This window comes from Hordeum vulgare, chromosome 2H, assembly GCF_904849725.1.
Source record: "Hordeum vulgare subsp. vulgare chromosome 2H, MorexV3_pseudomolecules_assembly, whole genome shotgun sequence".
Taxonomy (NCBI): domain Eukaryota; kingdom Viridiplantae; phylum Streptophyta; class Magnoliopsida; order Poales; family Poaceae; genus Hordeum; species Hordeum vulgare.
Window position 1 is genome coordinate 248482231 of NC_058519.1, and position 21702 is coordinate 248503932.

General features: G+C 40.5%; 1 protein-coding gene and 1 long non-coding RNA gene across 4 annotated transcripts; both read left to right on the top strand.

The window, feature by feature from the left end:
• The first annotated feature begins 748 nt into the window (after positions 1 to 748).
• Positions 749 to 1510, top strand: LOC123426002. Its single transcript, XR_006621980.1, has 4 exons — positions 749 to 772; positions 869 to 944; positions 1034 to 1163; positions 1257 to 1510. It is a non-coding gene; the product is annotated as an uncharacterized LOC123426002 (long non-coding RNA).
• Positions 1511 to 16697: 15187 nt separating this feature from the next.
• On the top strand, positions 16698 to 20940 carry LOC123426003 (COP9 signalosome complex subunit 7). Of its 3 annotated transcripts, XM_045109780.1 has the most exons (9): positions 16707 to 16999; positions 17123 to 17198; positions 17993 to 18081; positions 18538 to 18627; positions 18889 to 18933; positions 19035 to 19105; positions 19485 to 19617; positions 19897 to 19985; positions 20636 to 20940. In XM_045109780.1, the coding sequence occupies exons 1-9, from the start codon at positions 16832 to 16834 to the stop codon at positions 20655 to 20657; spliced, it is 783 nt and encodes a 260-aa protein (XP_044965715.1). In that variant the 5' UTR covers positions 16707 to 16831; the 3' UTR covers positions 20658 to 20940. The 3 variants fall into 3 exon arrangements, with proteins under 3 accessions (XP_044965716.1, XP_044965717.1, XP_044965715.1); XM_045109781.1 differs by lacking the exon at positions 20636 to 20940 and having other exon boundaries at positions 16698 to 16999; positions 19877 to 19978; XM_045109782.1 differs by lacking the exon at positions 20636 to 20940 and having other exon boundaries at positions 16698 to 16999; positions 19880 to 19978.
• The last annotated feature ends 762 nt before the right edge of the window (positions 20941 to 21702 follow it).

The following is a 21702-nucleotide window of genomic DNA, read 5'->3' on the forward strand; positions in this document are numbered from 1 at the left end:
TCAAAAAACTACAAGGACTGATAAAGGGTGATTTACCAATGGACCGAGATTGCTTTAATTTGGTCATACGGAAGATTATGTTTGATGACATCCAAACGGCAAAAGAAACTAATCGGTTGATAATGAAGCATTATCTTGATATGAAATTTTGGGTACGTTATCAAATTCATTATTTCCTTTTTTCTATATTCTTAATTTATTAATCACCTTTCTAACCAATTATTTTTATATACTAGATTAATACTGATTTTGGACGGCACCCAGATTTTCGTAAAAAGTTAGATGTGGAACAACTAGCAAATTTTGTTTGTAGTTGGCGTGGTATCAAATATAATGTTTCAAACTGCAAATCGGTGAGAACACTTCTTTATATTTTGGACCATACATTTTTATTACATCTAATATATGTATCCTATCTCAGATCAATATTCCAGTACAATCGAATGGTTATTTTGTTCTATTCACATTACATTTTTTATTATTACACCTATAATGAATGTATCCTATTTCAGATTCATATTCCAGTACAATCCAACAATGATTTCATTCTATTCACATTGGACAAAGATACCAGAACAGTGTATATTTTGGACCCTGCTCCAATTAATCCCATTTACAGATGCAACCCACTCGCAAAATATGTGCACAAAATTATATGGATTGCAGAACACTTACCAAAAGCAATGTCAAAAACATGCCCTGGGTCTAAATGGAACGAGAATATTCTCCTATGGCATTAAAAAATCCTAGATGATATTCCAATTTACAACAGGTATTTTTTAATAGATGAATACTATATAGTGAGTATTTGTTGTTTTGAAAATGAATTTAAATTTAAATTAATAACATATGTATTCTTATATATAAGGGAACTGTCTGGTTATATTGTTCCCCTGTTCATGTCCACATGGGAAGATGAAAGACCACATTTGCCATTTATAAAGGTAAATATCGTGACCGTATAGATCATTTAATATTATAAGTAAACATCTTATTTTGATGCCATTCGTTTACAAAAATAATGGTTGCACAGGATGGATATGAACTCAGAAAACTAATTTTGGGCCAACTATTAACATTCAAGGACAATGAATGTGAAGATAATATGCCTGTCGGTGTACTTGAATTCATCAGTTGTATCAGAAAAATTCAATTTAAATCAGGTAAAAATAGAACAATTTGGAATATTTTGTAATAACAAATTCTTTTTTCAAGATTGATTGTTTGGTCGTACTAACTTCTACTTGCTCAAACAGGACGTGCATGCTATTTCTAAAAAAAGAAGCTTTGGATGGCATCTCTCGTGGTAGTTTTACATAACTAGCAAATGAAAGGGCTTCTCATAATTCATTGGATACAAACAAGCTGGGTGAATTACATATAGTTGGTTGTAAATGACTTTCAGTTCCTAGCTTACAACGAAATCTAGATATGTACTTTTTATAACAGTATTCTGTGCTTGACGGTGGTCCAATGTATTGGTTCAAATTATCATGTTGTTTACTAGCAATTGCAGTGCTCTTATTATTTTATTTCCACAAATATGAGATTCAGTTTTTTTCCCGACAAATATGGGCTTCAAATTGTTGTCTCTTGAGTGCGTGAGAGATGTATAAGCAAAAATAAACAGTGCAAAAAATTACAAATAAAATGTAATTTATCACAACAAAAATGTTTCTCTTTTAAAAAAAAACTTGATTTTTTATTTCAGAAAACACGTTCTAAAAAAACCGTGCTTTTTGGTAAGAAATACGTGTGGTGTCGCGCCGGAAGTCCGCGGTAGTGTAGTCAGCGTCGGGGTGTACCCCGACTTGCTCGCGGGCGGTGGCCTTGTTGGTGACCACGTGGAGGCCGTCGTGGACCTGGATCTTGTCCGAGTTGACGACCTCGCCGTTGAACCGCAACGCGATGTCGACGGCCGGCTTCGACTTACCGGTGGCCGTGGAGCCCATCAGAATGACCACCTTGGCTTTGCCATTGCTGGTCGCTAAAAATGTTTCCCTTTTAAAAAAAATCTTGATTTTTTATTTCAAAAAACACCTTCTAAAAAAAACGTACTTTCTGGTAAGAAATACGCGTGGCGCCGCGCCGAAAGTCCGCGGCAGTGTAGTCAGCGTTGGGGTGCACCCCGCCGATCATGTGGTGCGGCACCCCGACTTGCTCGCGGGCGGTGGGCTTGTTTGTGACCACGGGGAGGCCGTCGTGGACCTGGATCTTGTCCGAGTTGACAACCTCGCCGTTGGACCGCAGCGCGATGTCGACAGCCAGCTTCGACTTACCTGTGGCCGTGGCACCCATCAGAATAACCACCTTGGCTTTGCCATTGCCGGTCGCTGCCGCGCTAATGCCCGCCATCGCCATGCATGCACGAGAAAGACGAAGTAGGGAAGTCGTGGCTGTTCGTTTTGCCGCGCGCACGCTTGAGAAGAAGTTATTGTACGATTTCTGGGGAGATGGAGCGGTGCATGAAACGAGCGAGAGATGGCTCTTATTTACTCCCTCCGTTTCTAAATATAAGTCTTTAAAGAGGTTTCATTAGTGGACTACATACGGATGTATATAGACGCATTTTAAAGTGTAGATTTACTCATTTTGCTCCGTATGTAGACTCCTAGTGAAATATATTTTAAAAGACTTATATTTAGGAACGGAGGGAGTATATTATAGTCATAGCCTGCATGTAGATTTTTTTGACGGTGTGGTTCTAGGAAGCAAGGAGACTGTCACTGTCGTGGACCTTAGCTGTGTTAATGCGCATGCCTACGTACATAAGTGTGCTTAGTTTGGTATTCGTCCGTATACAAGTCAATTTATATTTAAAAACGAGTCCAAATCCTATTTAGATTCCTATACATAGGTCCAAATCGTACTTAGTAGCACGCAGTACTTAGTAGCAGGCACGTGTGCTTAGTAGTCGTCCGTATACAAGTCAATTTATCTATCTCTAATAATAAAGCAGATAATGCTTCTGCCGTACGTCGTGCATATTTACAGAAAACCCCTTATAGTTTCTTGAAATCAATCCGCACTACAGGATTTAGTAATAGTAAGTCAAAAAACGTTTCAGATTTACAAAAAGGACCTTATGTTTTCATCTATTCAACTTGTGATTTGTAGAACGGTGGCGACGACTGGAGCTTGCAGCGCGGCGCGACAAGGGCTGGGGAGGATTCGGAGGTGGGCAGCGAGGTCGGCGGTCAAGCTCGCTCCTCCTCCTCCCCACCGCGCCGGCCTATGCGCTCAATCTCGCTCGCCAAAGCGCCAGTTGCCCACCCGTGCTCCCGCCCTCGCCACGCCCAATCGGCCCCGCCTCGCCCTGGAGTTGTCGCCGCCCCCGGCCTTTCCCTGCAACAACAGGTCACCACGCCCCCACCTTGCCCTACGGCAGCAGCTCTCCGTGCCTGGAGGTGACCGCCGGCGTGCGTGGAGGACCGACACTGCCCACCCGCATGCCAGGCTGCAACGTCGCGCCGCTGCGCTCACCCCGAGGCTGCCCCGCTCACTGCATGCTCGTGCTCATGGCTAAGAGAAAAAGAAAAAACTGATATGTAAGAGAGGAAGGAGGAGAAAGGTGGGCCTGCTGGAGAGGCAATCTCGCTCGATGGTGGCCTCAATCTGATCTGGATCGAGATGGGGCTCATGGCCAAGAGAAAAAGAAAAAACAATGAGGATGGATGAAGACCCGCTGAGAAGATAAGGCTGAAGTGACAGTGAGCGGTCACGAGGGGATAAAAGTTGTCTTGCAACGAACGTACGAGCGGGCTAGAAGCAACCACCGAATACGATTAGATTAGATTAAAGATTAAAGATAAAGAAAAAAGGATACGCGTGAGGGCTCCTTTACCCATCATATCGGTTGACGTAGTCTCCCCGTGCATATCATTTTATTCTTTTTCTTAAAGTTGGATTTACATTTGTTCGGGTTTTTGACGTATTCATACCGACTATAAAATTCAGGACACACACGATAAAAACATTCTCTCTCCGTCTCAAAATAAGTGACTCAAAAATGACTCAATTTTACACTACTTTAGTGCAAAATTGAGTCACTTTTGAGTCACTTATTTTGAAACGGGGGAGTATATGCTTGGATGCTAGGAAATGTATACGGCATTTTTACTGTGTGATATCAATAACTCAACATAAATATCGCGTGTATGATTTTCTTCTCGTTAGTACGATGGTTAATTTACTTGTTAGGTATGTGTTATCACTATATATCGATGGTCTAATCTACAATGTCAAAAAAACATCATGTATACTCTTACTCTAAAAACCACCCATTCTTCAACCATTGCCCCTCCGTGCCGTAGCAACGCACGGGCATGTTTGCTAGTATTTAAAAACGAGTCCAAATCCTGTTTAGATTCCTACATAGGTCCAAAACGTATTTAGTAGCAGGCACCGTTGGTGCTACAAACACTTTGCCAGTCAAACGTATCCGTATACGAATCAGATTATTTTACAACGACTCCAAGTCCTGTTTAGATTCCTACAGAAGTCCAAAACCTACTTAGAAACAGGCACAGTTGGTTCTACAAATACTATATACAGGTGATTGTTATCTTACACAATCCCAAGCCTTTGGTTCAATCAACATCTCAATTTCACACGTCGCCCTGTGGTACCTGCCTTCGTCAAGCCAGCTTTACAACACGTATTCTCGGGCTAGCACACCATGGTCCTACCCACGTTCAAATTTGGCAGTTAATAGACCAATATATCCCTCCAGTAGCATATCTATGAGTCCTTGGATTAGATTTCATTGGCATGCCTACAAATCCTGATTATCTCAAAAGCTCCATCACAGATGATGTCAGAATCCTGAACCAACACAGAATCATGAAATAAATAAACTTTGGCATGCATTGTTCAAACATTAGGAATCAATCTATTTGCTCGCTAGTTTTGGTTGTTGTCGAGGAAATAAAGAGACATCATGAACTTGCAAATTATAAAAGCGCAAGAAGAACATTAAGAAAATATTGGCATAGAATTAGACCAAACCTGATTTTTTTGCTTCTATAATTTGCTTTGCAAGGTCATAAAGGGATCCAAGAAGTTCATCTCTCCATTCACAGTATTCTTGGGCTAGCACACCATGGTCCTACCCACGTTCAAATTTGGCAGTTAATACACCAATATATCCCATAAATTCTGCAAAGATTACAAAAAAAACTTAGTTCAGCTTCGCCATAAACAGGTAATTCTTTCCTGATATTTGTAATCAAATAGGACTCACTACACTTTGCTTACTGAACCTCGAGGGGGTTTATTGATTTCAAATGAAAGACATATATAAATTGGTCAGTTAAGGTTTAAGAAAGCAAGGGGGCTATTTAATAGACAAACGAATCAGAGCTTGGACACACAACCTGACGCTTGCTCGGTGGTAGCTGTTGCTTGTAGCAGAGCCTAGGTTAAAAGTTTGATCCCCTTGTCCCACACCTGACGGACAAAGGATTTTTGACGTACGAAAGAAAGGAAGACAAACATACATAAACACGAGGAAGAACAAATGTGTAGCTTCACTGCAAAGTGTCATTTCAGAATCTTGCTTGCAACTGTTTGAATAGAAGAGAATAATTGCTTCGTTCTTCTCCATCAGAAACATACTTGATATGCCTCAGAGAACAAGCCTCTATATTATTTTATATGAAGATATATTGTGTGCACAGTAAAATACCAAATTACCTCTAATAGATCGGACAGATCATGCCAAATATTTTCTTCTTTCTCGAGCCGGAGTGGTTTTGGGGGACTGGCTTTAAGCTTTCCAATAGTCCTTTTATCTCCTCTTTGTCCTATACAAAGATGGATCAAGAAATCAAATCAATTGAAATTGGAGAAAGCAATGATATTGGTATGTAAAATAATGACAGTAATGTTTCACGTGCCTTAGATTGAAAAATAATATATAGCCTTGAGTAGCCCATATGTTTGGATATTTTGAAGAGGCACCCTCATGCGTGCATTACCTCATAGTGTTGTTTTCATACTCATTCAGAAAGATGGCTGCAATGACTGTCCAAAAAGATCCAAACTTCTCCTGAAACATAATAGAAACGTTGATGGCACCCTGTTATTTACTACAAATGTATATTTTGAAACATCATTTTAAATAGCATCACCTTCATCATTTCCTAATGGATATATGTGCAGCTCATCCACTTAAAATGTATAGGAATTATAGAGAACAAAGCAAGTATCTATAGCTGGAGTTGTGTATGAGTCTAAGAAATTCTTCAAGTTTGTGTACTTGGATATGGTTGTTGGCATGATAGATCAAATCATTGTGTTCTTGAAAATGAAATACACTACTTTCAAATGGCCTTACTTTTGCAGGAAAGATTGTCTTTCCCATAGACTCAATGCTCCGTGCTTTGCAATCATTGAAATTGTAGACACTTATATTCAATACTTCATATTGTTTTTCAGTCCATGTATGGCATTACAAATATTTCTTTCTCTCATGCAGGAAAACATTTGGGCCATAACCTAAAATCATGGATGCTAAGGAAAAAAGAAGAAAAAGAGAAAGAGAGCGGTATCAACGAATGACCAATGAAGAAAGACAGCAGAAACTCAAAAAACGCCGTGAAGCCTATCAACAAAAGAAAGATTCAAGAAAGACAGCAGAACAGAAGGCAGCAAAAAGCGCACAAGAAAAACAAAGATATGAAAATATGAAACCAGAAAAGAAGGAAGCAAGAATGAAACAAATAGTAGCTCACCGTAAAATGAAACAGAACACACCATCTACACACTCAATAGCAATGGAGAATCCTGAATATGTCGCAACTGAACAGGACGTCAGCACTTCTACATTTACTTCTAAATACAGGGATCATGTGGCAGCAGGAAAAAGGCAAGCGTTACTACAACGTCGTAACGAAGAATTCACAAAAAGACGGAAACAAACTATTTCCATATCATCAAAAGAAGATGCTTCAATGACGGAGAACTGCAATGAAAACAACCAAACTCTAGAGAAGCCACAAGTCATGATTTATGGTAATAATACCAAATTAATACTCACATTCCAAGTAAATACAAATATGTCTATACAACTAACCATCTATTCTGGATAGACATTCCCTCCCCAATGTTTCCAAGCATAAGAGAAACAGATGCACGAACAGAAGTGGCTTTATGGCCAAACATACCCTCCTCCACCATGCTTGCAACAATCAAAGATGTGGAAGCACGAATACAGTCATTATGCAATGATGATCACTATAAGTTTTTAAATTACATATAAATATTTTTAAATAATAACATTTAATAGATGATGATAAATTATTAAATAGGTGATGATGGAATCATATATGAGCAAGAAGCAAGTAATATGGAAATAGATGTCGCAGTAAAATCAATCTACAACGACGATCTCGGTAATGTTATCAATTACATATATGTTATTAGGCAATACAAACAAAATATATAATCAAAAATTACAACAGAGGTAATGATGGAGTTGAAGAAGACACGGATGAAGATGAATACGTGTTCACCGGCAAAGGTATACTTTACACAATTATTACTATAAATTTGCACAATTACAATAGTACTTACTAAATTTTATATGTTGCATATCAACCTAGAGTGGGATGGAGAAGTGGAAATTGAAATCATAGAAGATGAGGAAACTCTCAATCCTGATCCATATGATTTCGTCTACAACAACATACCAACAAGCACAAACGTTCTCGAAAAAGAAGAAGATTGCAGATTCTGCAATGCAACCAAATTCAAGTGTGAAACTAAGGGTTTATGCTGTAGAAAAGGACAAATAAGACTAGCCAATCCCAATACACCACCTGGACTAATGATACTTTGGACAAGCAATGACTCTGATGCAAGGCATTTTCGGCAAAATATAAGATTTTTTAATGGGCACTTCTCATTTACAACTCTATATTGTCAACTTGACAAAGACACGACTGACATGCGAACGGCTGGTATTTACACCTTTCGAGCACATGGTCAAATATATCACAACATACATTCATTTGGTAATAGTCGCTCGGATCCAGAGCATCTACAACTATACTTCTACGATGATGATCCAAGCTTAGAGCATCGATACCGCTGTTGTCGTGACGAAATGTACGAGCAAGACAAGCATATGATTGGAATAATAACAGACATCCTACGCGATAACCCGTACTCTCAACAGTTTAGGAGTTTGGGACAAGGCGAAAACCTTGAGGACTACAGACTTGTCTTAAACCTTGACCAGAGATTGGACCAAAGAACATACAATGAGTCAATCAATTCGGAGGTAGCTGCAGTCTGAATTGAAGGAAATGAAAGAAAAGATACTTATGACAGAAATGTAATATTACATGGGAACAATAACGAAAAAGAGCACATTCGATCATATTACGGGGGCTATGATCCATTATCGTACCCTTTATTCTTTCCAAGAGCTGAACTGGGTTGGCATAGGAAAATCCCAAAGAGGGAAACACGAGACGAAGATATTGGTGCTGATAATATCAGTAATGATGATGATCCAGGTAAGAAATTCATATACTATTATATTCAAAATTCAATTCTCATACACTACTACCTACGCAACTAACTTTTTATATTGCAATGTTTGCACACACTCAATCAGTGGCCTGTGGGTAACCATGAGAGAATACTACTGCTATAAATTTCATACACGACCAGGCATATTCAACCCAATTTTACACGGTGGATGGCTTTTTCAGCAGTTTGTTGTAGACACATATATCAAGATTGAAAGCTCCAGACTTGATTACATCTGGCATAATCAAAAGAAAATAAGGGCAGGTCTATACCAAGGCCTTCTATACAGCATTAAAGCTGGACAACACAATGCAGATGCAGTCGGAAAACAGAGAATTCTAGCTTCATCATTTATTGGAGGGCCACGAGACAAACTTCGTCGGTATCTAGATGATATGGCATTGGTTAGAAAATATGGAAAGCTGGATGTATTCCTAACAATGACCTGCAATCCCAACTGGGAGGAGATCACAAGTGAACTAGAGAATGGACAAACACCACAAGATCGTCCAGACATTGTCGTTCGTGTTTTTAGGGCAAAATTACAAGAAATGAAGAAGCAACTATTTGAAAAGTCAATTCTTGTAAAAGTTCAAGCATATACATATGTAGCAGAATTCCAAAAGAGGGGATTACCGCATGCTCACTTTTTGCTCATCATGATTGGAAAATACAAATACACATGTCCGGAGCAGTATGACATAATCATCTCCGCCGAGCTCCCTAACAAGCACAAGTACCGATAGTTATACAAAATGGTGATCAAACATATGATGCATGGTCCTTGTGGTGCATTGAATAAACTTTGTCCATGCACAAAAAATCGTCCATCATGCAAGAACAATTATCGAAGGCCATTCAATGAAACCACAATTCAAGGCAAGGACTCCTACCCAATATATAGGAGACGAAATGACGGGAGGTCTGAAATGGTCCAAAAATGCACACTAGTTAATAGGTGGGTGGTTCCTTACAATCCCTATCTTTTAAGGATGTTCAACTGTCACATAAATGTTGAGATATGCTCAAGCATTAAAGCCGTTAAGTACCTCTTCAAGGGTCATGACCGAGCTTCTGTATCTATAACTGACAATACAAACGAAGTCGAAATCGACGAGATTAAGCAATACAGAGACGCGCAGTGGGTGACACCTCCTGAAGCATTGTGGAGAATATATGGCTTCGAACTAAGCAAAATGCACCCACCAGTCCTGCAACTTCAGCTACATCTCCCAAACATGCACATGGTTTCATATCATAGGATGGAAAAAATACATAATGTTATCGACCGTGAAGGCACAGAAAGATCAATGTTGACTGCATACTTTGAAGCAAACAGCTTATATGAGAAAGCACGAGGCATACTATATAGAGAGTTTACAGAACATTATACTTGGAAAAGTCAAGGAAAGTTTTGGAAACAGAGGAAGCGAGTCACTGTGTTCCAGGTCAGCAGGATAGTATCGACACACCCGACTGAAGGAGAACAATACTATCTTCGAGTCCTCCTAAACCACGTGACAGGCGCCACAAGCTTCGAAGACCTACGAACAGTAAATGGACAAGTAATGCCAACCTTTAGAGAAGCAGCAGAAAAAAGAGGTCTCATTGAGGCACATAGCACATTGGATGACTGCATGACAGAAGCAGAATTGTTTCAAATGCAATCATCGCTACGAAGGCTATTCGCAACAATCTTGGTTTTTTGCGAGCCCAACGACGTACGTAGCCTCTGGAACAAACACCTCGAGGCAATGTCATAGGACTATACTGGAAATTGCAAATGCAAACACACCGTCGAACAAATGGTTTTGAAAAACATCAGAGACATGTTGCACTCAATGGGAAAAGACATATAATCGTTTCCTCTTCCGGAGATAGACCAACAGCACGAGACGAAAAATGACATACCAAGGGAGATCATGGAGGAGACCTCCATCGAGGTGGACCATGAGGACACATCTTTGCATAAGAACCTAAACAACGACCAGAGGGAGGCCTACGACGAAATCCTAGCAGCAATTCACCACCAAAGAGGAGGTATATTCTTTGTTGATGGACCTGGAGGCACGGGGAAAACATTTCTTTACAGGGTGCTCTTGTCCACAATACGCGGGCAAGGCAATATTGCTGTGCCGACAGCCACTTCCGGAGTTGCTGCTTCAATAATGCCCGGAGGGAGGACCGCACACTCAAGGTTCAAGATTCCACTCAAAATAGACGATGGGGATATTTGTGGATTCACAAAACAGAGTGGGACAGCCAAGCTACTTAAAGCGGCATCGCTAATAATCTGGGATGAAGCATCTATGACCAAGAGGCAAACGGTGGAGGCCCTGGACAAAAGCATGCAGGACATAATGGACAGACCAGAACTTCCGTTCGGTGGAAAAACAATCGTATTTGGAGGGGATTTTAGGCAAGTGTTGCCTGTTGTCCGAAAGGGAACAAGAGCACATATAGTAGATGCATCACTACGAAGGTCCCAACTTTGGAATTCAATGCGTCAATTGAAGCTTGTGCGCAACATGAGGGCTCAAAACGACAAGTGGTTCGCAGAATACTTACTACGCATTGGAAACGGAACCGATAAGACAAATGAAGATGGTGAAATACTACTGCCTACAAGTATATGTGTGCAAAAAAGACGGATGACAATAGCTTGGATAGGCTCATCGACAGTGTCTACCAAACGAACAATGCTTCCCTAAAAGATCCAACGTACATCACGTCAAGAGCAATTTTATCCACAAGGAACGATTCCGTAGACAGAATCAACCTAAAAATGATTGATCGCTTCTAGGGGAGGAGATGGTATACCACAGCTTCGATTCAGTAGAAGACGACCCACATAACTACTATCCACCAGAGTTCCTAAAACTCTCACCCCAAATGGATTGCCTCCACATATGTTGAAGCTCAAAAAAAATTGTCCAACCATACTACTCAGGAACATCGACCCTGCTAATGGACTATGCAACGACACAAGGTTGGTCGTACGCGGATTTCAAAAAAAAACAATTGACGCAGAGATTGTGGTGGGACAGCACTCTCGAATGCGAGTATTCCTGCCTCGAATACCATTATGCCCGTGTGATGATGACATGTTCCCGTTCAGTTTCAAGAGGAAACAGTTTCCGGTCAGGCTAAGTTTTGCAATGACAATAAACAAATCACAAGGTCAGACAATACCGAATATCGGCGTCTACCTTCCTGAACCAGTTTTCTCACATCGTCAACTATATGTAGTGCTTTCTAGAGCAACCGCGACATCAAACATTAAGGTACTAGCAGGTACGCATGATGTGAACAACCAGAAGAAAAAAAACACCGGTACAGTCGAGAGATGCACGAAGGGAAAGAAGAATAAGAAGACCAGTACAAGAGGGACCTATACGAAAAATATTTTCTACAAGGAAGTCCTCAGCAAATAGGTAATGCTTAGCATAAACTAAAATGTTTATATTTCACATTGCATTGCTTATCAAACACGCTAGCCTGACCATTTGTCCCAAATATGAAGTTGTGGATCAAAAACATGCTGAAACAAACATGAAAGCTAACCTTTTTCATAGGACCTATTTTCTGCGGCGGCAACCTCCAGATCTGACAACGGGCGTGAAATAATTCATTAGAGAGGTGTCAGAGAGAAGATGAAGAGGATGATGTGTTGTGCGTGGAGATGGCGGCTTGATGAGGCTGGGTGCTGGAGGCGTTGAGGACAACGGCGACATGCCGCAGGGATCGGGAGAAATTGAAAGATGAGATACACGGTCAAGGAACGATAGCTATTTGTGGAGTCTAGACTACTCACGGGAGAAAAAATGACTATGATGAATAGTAGGAGTATTTTTTTACCTTTTTGCGTTTATTTTTTTCTAGGACATTATGAGGCTCTTGCAACCCTGCACCAACTGCACGTATATATACACTGTTCCTGAAATTTGTTCATAAACAGCTTAACACAATTGTAAATCTATTGATGAGGTTCTCTGCCACTTAAGACTGGGCATATGCTTAAATGGAAGATGATATCATCATGTGGTTACTTGAGCAAGTTGATATCAGTGTGCATCATGATATATGTTTCAAAGGATAACTAGAAGTGGTCAATAGGATACCTCAGACATCCCGCTCTCTGTCCATAAAGACCATGTTCTTTGCATATGACTGAGCACATCCAATTTGGTGTCCATCTTCAAGGAATATACGGATTTCCTTGGCATCTCTCTCTGGATCATTGCTATCCTTGGTATGCCATGTCAAAAAATGGGAAATGGTTATTCAACTATAGAAGCACAAGAGTGAGATATGTAAACACTTATCTGTTAGCAAGGAACTAAGCTTTTATGGCTATTGTAGGATACAAGTTGAATTTTCTTCACAAGTTAGAACATTAGTATCTTCTCTGCAAAGATGGAACGAAACGATTAGATTTGATTTGGCCTTTTAGGTTCCATAATTTCTACTGGTGGCAAGTGTTATGATATGGATGAGCCGAATTATCTGAATCAAGATCAGAAATGCGGAACCAATAGTTTCTACTAGCTTCAGACCATCTTTTGCCATGTGTACACATACTGATAAGTCCACATGGCACCTACTATTTCCATTCAACTATTAATTTTCAGACGATTTCAAAAACCCTAACAAAACCTAACATAAAATCCTTTTTCCAAGCATGATTAGCCAACATAATGATAGAACTAACCTCTACCTTGAGAGAATCACAAAGCTATTCAGCCATAAACATCGAAGTATTTGCAATACCATCCCAGTAAAAGGATGCAAGCAGAGAAGCTACTAAGTTCGTATAGATAAGAGAAACAGGATCATGCCAATGTCCTTCTGTTCATTGCCCTCAAGGATACCTACCCGGATGCTGTGTAATCGTAATCTTGATGTCGATATCGCTTGGTTTGTATTTCAGAATTTCTGGACAAAGAAGTAGTATCCTGTAATATTTGTTCTGCACCAAAAGCCTCAACCTTGCGCTACAAGTCAAAACTCCATACATCATAATGCATATAGTCGCTTAAAAATACAGCCACAAAAGAAAAAAGGAGATGCTGAATAAGATAAGTAACAACCTTAGCAATTAATGAAAGAAAATATTCTCCTTTATTGCGTTTGTCAGAACCTGTTATCAGAACCTGCATCGAGAATGAATCAGACTAATAGTGCCATTTCATACACAGGTAATAGGCTTTTGGAAAAGAGAAGTTCACGCAAGAGCTCACATCGAAGTATTTGCAATACTAGCCCAGTAAAATGATGCAAGCAGAGAAGCTACTAAGTTTGTATAGATAAGAGAAGCATGATCATGCCAATGTCCTTCTGTTCATTGTCCTCAAGGATACCTACCCGGATGATGTGTAATCGTAATCTTGATGTCATATCGCTTGGTTTGTATTTCAGAATTTCTGGACAAAGAAGTAGTATCCTGTAATATTTGTTCTGCACCAAAAGCCTCAACCTTGCGCTACAAGTCAAAACTCCATACATCATAATGCATATAGTCGCTTAAAAATATAGCCACAAAAGAAAAAGGGAGATGCTGAATAAGATAAGTAACAACCTTAGCAATTAATGAAAGGAAATATTCTCCTTTATTGCATTTGTCAGAACCTGCATCGAGAATGAATCAGACTAATAGTGCCATTTCATACACATGTAATAGGCTTTTGGAAAAGAGAAGTTCACGCAAGAGCTCAGAGATCATCTGCGTGAAACAATTACACACCTCATTAAGGACGGCAACAACACCTGACTCAGGGAGCTCATTGTGGCTCTTTATGCAATGGATGTCAATCTGGGAAGAAAAATAGACAGGACGATGATGCTCTGTACCCACAAAAAAACAAAGATAAATAGCTGCTTCATAGGGGTCGGTGACATCAGCCACCTAGGGGATAAAAATGCAGATATGTCAACGAGTATACCACCTTTTTTCCTTTCTGAAGTACGCATTTTATTCAACTCCCTCTAATCCTACACAAGAGGCTCCAAATTTGAGCATTGGCTGGATCACGAGCCAGCAGCAACGACGTGCTCGTGGGGGCAGCCGGCGGTGCGATGATGGGCTACGTGCAGAGGTCGAGGATGGCGGCAGCAACCAGTGGCTAGAGGCGTGGAGTGTGGCGGCTACATGCGAGAAAAGGGGTAGGTGAGTACAGCGCCATGGCGGATCCGGTTGAGGGGTAGGCGGTGGGCTTCTTGGCCGACCGGTCGGTCGCCGGAGCAGGGGAGAGGAGGGAGCGGAGGGGAGGGGAAAGGGGGAAGGTGACGCCGAAGATGGGGTCCTTGGGCGCTGGCTCGACGTGGCCGAGGAGCGACGCCATGGCCCGCGCCGGGAGCATGGCCGGGGCCCCGCACCGCCGGATAATGGAGGCCGCGCGGCTCGGTACAGCGCCATGGCGGATCCGGCTTGAGGGGTAGGCGGTGGGCTTCTTGGGTGGCCGGTCGATCGCCGGAGCACGGGAGGGGAAAGCTGGAAGGAAGATAGGTAGATAAACTCTGACTTGTGGCTGTACACGCGCTCGAAATCATGAATGGAAGTCTACCTTTTTTTACTGCATTTTAGCTTAGCAACTTTGGTCAGGTCAGATGTGCAAAACCAGTTTTGTTTGTTGTGAGAATCTTTAAATCAAGCTCTACACGACAACTGAGAGGGGAGGGGGGAGAACTCCCCTCAGTTGTACCATCTATCCGACAACTCTAAGTGCCTTAATCCCGATTCACATCGAGCCCCGATGATAATGTCCGGGGAAGTGGTCATGTTGGCGTGGAGGGTGTGCTCCTAATACTAGCCGAATGTGTTAATAAAAGAGCGTCAAGCCTTCTAAACTATTTACTTTCCGGCAATCATGTTTTAGAAGTGAAAAGTATAAATATAAATTAATGTTACCTACAATAATGACGGTGAGAATAAAATAGTAACGCCGCAAACCAAACAATGCAAACGTTTTTTAAACATTTTACAAAGATGGCAAGGTCGACAGCATAATTCTTCATGTTCAAAATTATATCTGCCCGTGCGTTGCAACGGAAGAGAAAATAACACACGCTTTGAACGTAATATATTAGCACATTTGTGTTGTCGACGATGGCCTCAGTGCTCACACAACGAAAACGCGTTTGAATGTACAATCACTCGGAATAAGATGAAAAATATGTTGTTTCTCCCCACGAGATTTTCCAAAGGTGTGCATGTGTGATTGACGATGTTTTCTTTCCTCTCAATTTGGTTTTAATTTAATGGATATTTATTGCAATTCGTATGGTCGTCGGAAAGAGAGGAAAAAAAAACAGTGCATTACAGATTAAGTTTGCATCAAAAATAATATTTAAGAAGTATTCAACAGCTAAAAATAACATCCTATTTAGATTCTACACATTTTTTCTATCAAATTTCATATATAACAAGTTAAAATCGGAGTTACGGTTTAAAAGATATGGATAATTTTGCTTTAGATAAAATATGGATTGATCAACTAAAAAGTCAGGTTTTTTTTTGTTAAAACATAAAAACTAACTTAAATAGGGACGGCGGGTTGATTACCTGAAACATCAAGGAGTTTTCTGTAAAATGCAAAAAAACGGTTCGACACCGCCTAAAAGATGGACCGCGGGTTGATTATCTAAAACTGTGAGGACTTTTCTGCAAAAGGACAGAAAACGGTTCGTTCTGACTTAAAGTTGGACTGCGGGTTAATTAACTGAAACTGCGAGGGCTTTTCTATAAAATGACCGACGACGGACGACAGAAGCGCTGCGCGCTTTATTATTAGGGGAGAATTCAATGCCTTTTTTCATTGCCTTTCGGAATGAAATTCTATTTTTTAATCGGAAAGCTATATATTCTGCAAGAATGTTCGGCTGTTTATAAGGTTCTTTAACTTTTTCGATAGAAATATTAGATCTGTGGTTTATAGAGTTAATTTCCTTTTGTAGATCTTTCTCTAATTCTTCGATTGCTCTTTTTTTTAAAATAAATTTGGGAATTCAATATGGATTATGAATTGATTTTTTTCTGAATTTTTCTTTTTCTGTAGACGCAACGCACGAACATTTTTACTAGTATTAAAAAAGAAAACCCTAATCTCAACGCAAGCGACCCACGCAAAGTACGCGGCAACCTGCACCGAGTCGACTCCACCCCGAAACAAAAATCCAAACCAAAACTCCACCAGAAGCCAAAAACAATACGAGAAGCACTTGGGGAGGCGAAACGAAAGCAAGGCAGACATCCCCCGAACCCTAACCCTACTAGCACCTTTCGTCGCCGGCAGAGATGGCGATGGACGCGGAGCGGCGGCAGGCGGAGCTGATCGAGCAGTTCTCGGCGCAGGCGGCGGCGCTCTCTTCCGCTCCTCAGTTGGCGGCGCTCGTGCTCGAGGCCACCTCCCACCCGTCGCTCTTTGCCTTCTCCGAGCTCCTCACCCTTCCAGCCCTCTCCAAGGTATCTGCTGTTTGCTCTGTCCCTCTTTGCGCCGACGCGGTGTTAGGAGTTAGGGTTTTCAGTTCCCACCGATGGGGTGTCTGATTCGATCTATTGTGCCGTGGTGTGGCTCCGCTGGTGCAGCTAAAGGGCACACATTACGCCTCGTCGCTGGACCTGCTCCGCCTCTTCGCCTACGGCACCCTCAAGGACTACAAGAGTAAGATATCTCCCTTCGCCTTATGTGCATGCATAATAGATTTCCCTTCTGATTTGATGTAAGGCGGTGTTTTGTTTATTCAAGTTTCTTGTGTTTTGTGCTTTGTGACTCATTGTCTGATCTGCTATCTGTTTGGGTAGTACACTATGAATTTAGCCATTTGCCCTGAAATCCTAATGACCGCATGCCAGGGCAATTTTGCTGGGAACGTTAAATCTCCATAATTTTATACTCATCTAATTAACGGTTAATGTTTATGCTTTGATGCTCAGTTGAATTAATACGACTAGCCACCTTTTCCTGTGTAGTGCCCTTTGTAGATAATTTCCGAATTTTGTTTTGATGTGCTAGTTTGTTTAATAGCAACCTTTGGAGTTTGTACAGCCCATACATTCTCATGCATAAAAGTAGAGGTTCAGCTGCAGTAATCAATTTGCCTTTTTATGCAGCAGTCACCTTTTTCTGGGTGAAATTGTTACTGGCATGAATTCCTTTCTGCCTTTGGGCATCTCACTTAGTTTAGCATGTCTTTGATTGCTACTCCCTCCGTTCCGAAATATAAGTCTTTTAAGCGTTTTTACTAGGTGTCTACATACGGAGCAAAATGATTGAATCTACACTCTAAAGTATGTCTATATACATCCGTATGTAGTCCACTAGTGAAACCTCTAAAAAGACTTATATTTAGGAATGGAGGGAGTAGAACTTTGTTTCATTTACCATCACCATTAGTATACCCTGCAACATACGAAAATATGGAATGTATTGCTTGAGCAATTACTGTTTGTCTGTAGGTAATTCTAGCACCCTCCCTGCATTGTTGCCTGATCAAGCTCGGAAGCTGAAGCAGCTCAGTGTGCTAACTTTGGCTGAGTCAACCAAGGTATAAATTCTGGCTATTCTTGTCCGATATGCCTATCATTTCTGTGTAGCTCCCCTTTCTTTGGACACATAATGAAACTTGATAAACTCGCGTGTAATCATGTGAGCAGTAGTTCCAGTGCTGCCTGTCGTTTTAGGACGACATATTTGTTTTCTGGATTTCTTCAATCTCCTAGTGCCTCTTAGTTCTAGTTGTAAATGTTTTGGGTAGTTCTGTATGTTTGGGAGCCAAATCTGCAAGGTTTACTGGTAATTTTCCTTTATAAATTGATAAACAATAGCTGCAGGAAATATGTTTGTGTAATCAAGGGTTACAAAATTTCTGGCCCTATCTTTCTTTTATCTTTTTAGCTTGATTATAAACATATATAGGCAGTAAATTCTTTTTCCTCTGATATATGTGCGTTGTTTCATGCCAGGTAATCATAAACATACTTTTTTCTCATTGCTTTCTTAGGTACTTCCATATGATCAGCTCATGCAAGAGCTAGACGTTTCTAATGTGAGAGAACTTGAAGATTTCCTCATCAATGAGTGCATGTACTCAGTGAGTCCTTGTGTTCTCTTTTATTACACACTTACATTCTATATGTTCTCATCCTTCAATTTCGTTAGCAAGAAATGGCTCTTTTGAAATTATTATTTATCAATTACCTGCTATTTATTACATTTGTGAGATTCAGATTGTGATATGTCTTCGGTTTGTGGTTTTGTCTTTTACCCTTTAGGATTAATATACTTGTTTCTTGATTTCCAAAACATTTAGTTATTTTGCTTCAGTTTTGTAATATCTTGCATGTTTCTCTAGGGTATTGTCAGAGGCAAGCTGGACCAACTGCGGCGGTGCTTTGAAGTAAGACATATGGAGCCTAGATATGTTACATCATTCATTCATGAATTTATTCTTCATCTTTCCAACGATATTTCCTTCTTATTTGTTTCCTTGTATTTCAGGTACAATTTGCAGCTGGAAGGGACCTCACACCTGATCAGCTAACCAACATGATCGAGACTTTGTCTGACTGGTGTGTATTTATACGTTTCGACGAGTTTATCTCCATCTGTTCAAGAAATGTGAATCTTTCCATATTGTTTTGAATAACCGTTATTTGGTTAGTGTAATTTTCAGTTCAATTCTGAAACTGTTGTAGGTAGCATGTCTAGGCATGTTTTTCTCTCTCTCTGCTATGTCTGAATCCCCTTATTAGTTATGAAGGAGAGTCGCTTCTGTCAGTTGGCTGTTGTGAACATCTATGCATGTTACTTTTCTACTACTGGCATTTCAATAACAAACTTAAAAAGTTATAAATATTGGTTTCATCGCCACTGCACATTATGAAGTGACTGTATCTCAAGGGGAAGTATATTGTTCCCAATTATGATCCAAATGTGTACATTTCCCAGGTTGGGAACATCAGATAGTTTATTACACCAAATTCAGGAGAAAATCAAGTGGGCTGATACAACTAGTGAATTGAACAAGAAGCACCAGAAAGAATTTGAGGACAGAGTGGAAGAAGCCAAGAAGTCAGTCAAGGTCAGTTGGATAAAATTGAAAGTTCCTACTATTTCTAGTTTTTACTAGATGTAAAATATTTGCCTTTTTCTGTAGCTAGGATAAAGTCGTGCATATCTCTTCTGACAAAAGGTTGTTGGTTATATTTATTCTGCTGTATTTCTTTTACCTAAAATTGTTCCCTTTCTGATTTTAGTTATCAACTGTTGAATGTTCATATGGTAGCAACTAATTTTATTAAATAGTGGAATTGCCGGACCATTTTCTTACTTGATGGCAGAAGTTGAACAATGTAAGCAGGCAGACAGTGACTTACGGGGGCATGACGACTTTCTCTCTGAATCTGGAGGAATAATGGATTTTGAGGAGGACCGCATCCGACCAAAAAGGTATTATATCAGAGGTCACTTGGGAATTTTTGCATCTGTTCTTCATTGGTATCTTGCTATTTTGGCTAGTAATAACTAAATTATATTTTGTAATAAGACTGTAAAAAGGGTATGCAGTCTGTGGACTATTAAAAGCTATATTTTCTATTGAAACCATTTTACTGAATGTGGAGTAAAGCCACTGGTTTAGGAGACAGTCAAAAGACGACAGTGACTTGTTACACGATCCATGATTAAAAGAAAGCAAAAGTACGATAAGGAGTGGTAGGCGTTGGGAGAATTTGAAATGACCGTAGTAGGTCCTTTGCAAGATTTGAAGTGAGACGTCATATAAAATTTTAAAACCCATCAGAATAGGCATTAGTAAGTTGATTGCACAAGGCCGTCGGTCTCACATGTGAGTAAAGTACAATTATTTATGTCTATTGAAAGGCTGTGGGGAGGAGTGTATTTCTGTATTGTGAAGCCTGGTGGGCCCACATGCGAATTCACCACCAAGTTCAGCATTTATAAGTACTACGTACTAGTTAGTTCTCCCCAACTACAATTATTTAGGTACGGTGGAAGTAGGAAATATGCTTTTCCATGTTATTAGAAATTGCATACATGTATCAAATTACATTTAACTTGGTTATAATCTTGTATTTCAGGAGGCGACAACCAATGCCATAGTTTAACTGAAGCATTCACCTATGGTCCCTGCTTGCAGAAGTGCCGATGCCATTATTGAGACATTCTGTCACCGGAGTTTAGGAGCGTCAATTAGGGAGGGTGCTTCGCATGAAGCGAGTCTCTGTTGAGAAAACGCTTGTTTTTGGTATTGAGATGTTACAAGGAGATGATTTACTGCCGCATTTATTTAGTAGCACAAAGGACATATGGGTGACTTGGCACTGTAAAGATTATGTGATCTAAGGTTGGTGATCTAAGGCAATCGTTCAGTTTGGGTTGGTTTTGTTGCGCTTGCGTGATCTAATTTGTCGTGGATGCAATTAGTTCTCTGACGTGATACAAATTAAACTGACAACCTAACTAAAGCTACTCCCTACGTCACAGTTTAGAAGGCGTGCATGAAAATTCTTTAGAACCTAGGTGGTTATTGATTGACTGTGAAATGAGTTAAAAATAGCATTCACAGTACGCATGCATATAGAAATAGTACAACGGAGTATTATTTACATGCTATGAGTAAATGCAATGCGTCTTAAACCTTGTCTATGCATGTAAATTTAACCGTGCCTTCTAAATCGCGACGGAGGTAGTAATATTTTTGATGTTGTATATGAAGCAGAGCTATTCGTAAGTTGCCATGACAACGTAAACAAACGTAGCCTTAGAGCATCTCCAGCTATTCGTAAGTTACCATGACAACGTAGCCTTAGAGCATCTCCAGCTACCCCCCTCCCTCTCAACAGGAATTTTGTTGATTCGGGTCGAAATTGGCGTCAGTGGACCCAGACCGAATCTAGTGCTTTGGGGGCGTCGAGGGTAAAGGAATTCGTCGTGAAAACAGATCGAGCCAAATTCCTTCTGTGTAGACTAGCCGAACGAGTGACTGTGCGTCGCCTAGAGTCTTAGTCGTTCTCATTGCCTCGACTCGTGCGTCGGTTGGGTTTCCAAGGCCTCACGGCATAGTGATGGCGAGTTGCCGTGCGTTTCGCCCTTTCCTGCCACGCTTACACACCGCTCTCGCCCTTCTCCCTGTTATAAAAGCCAT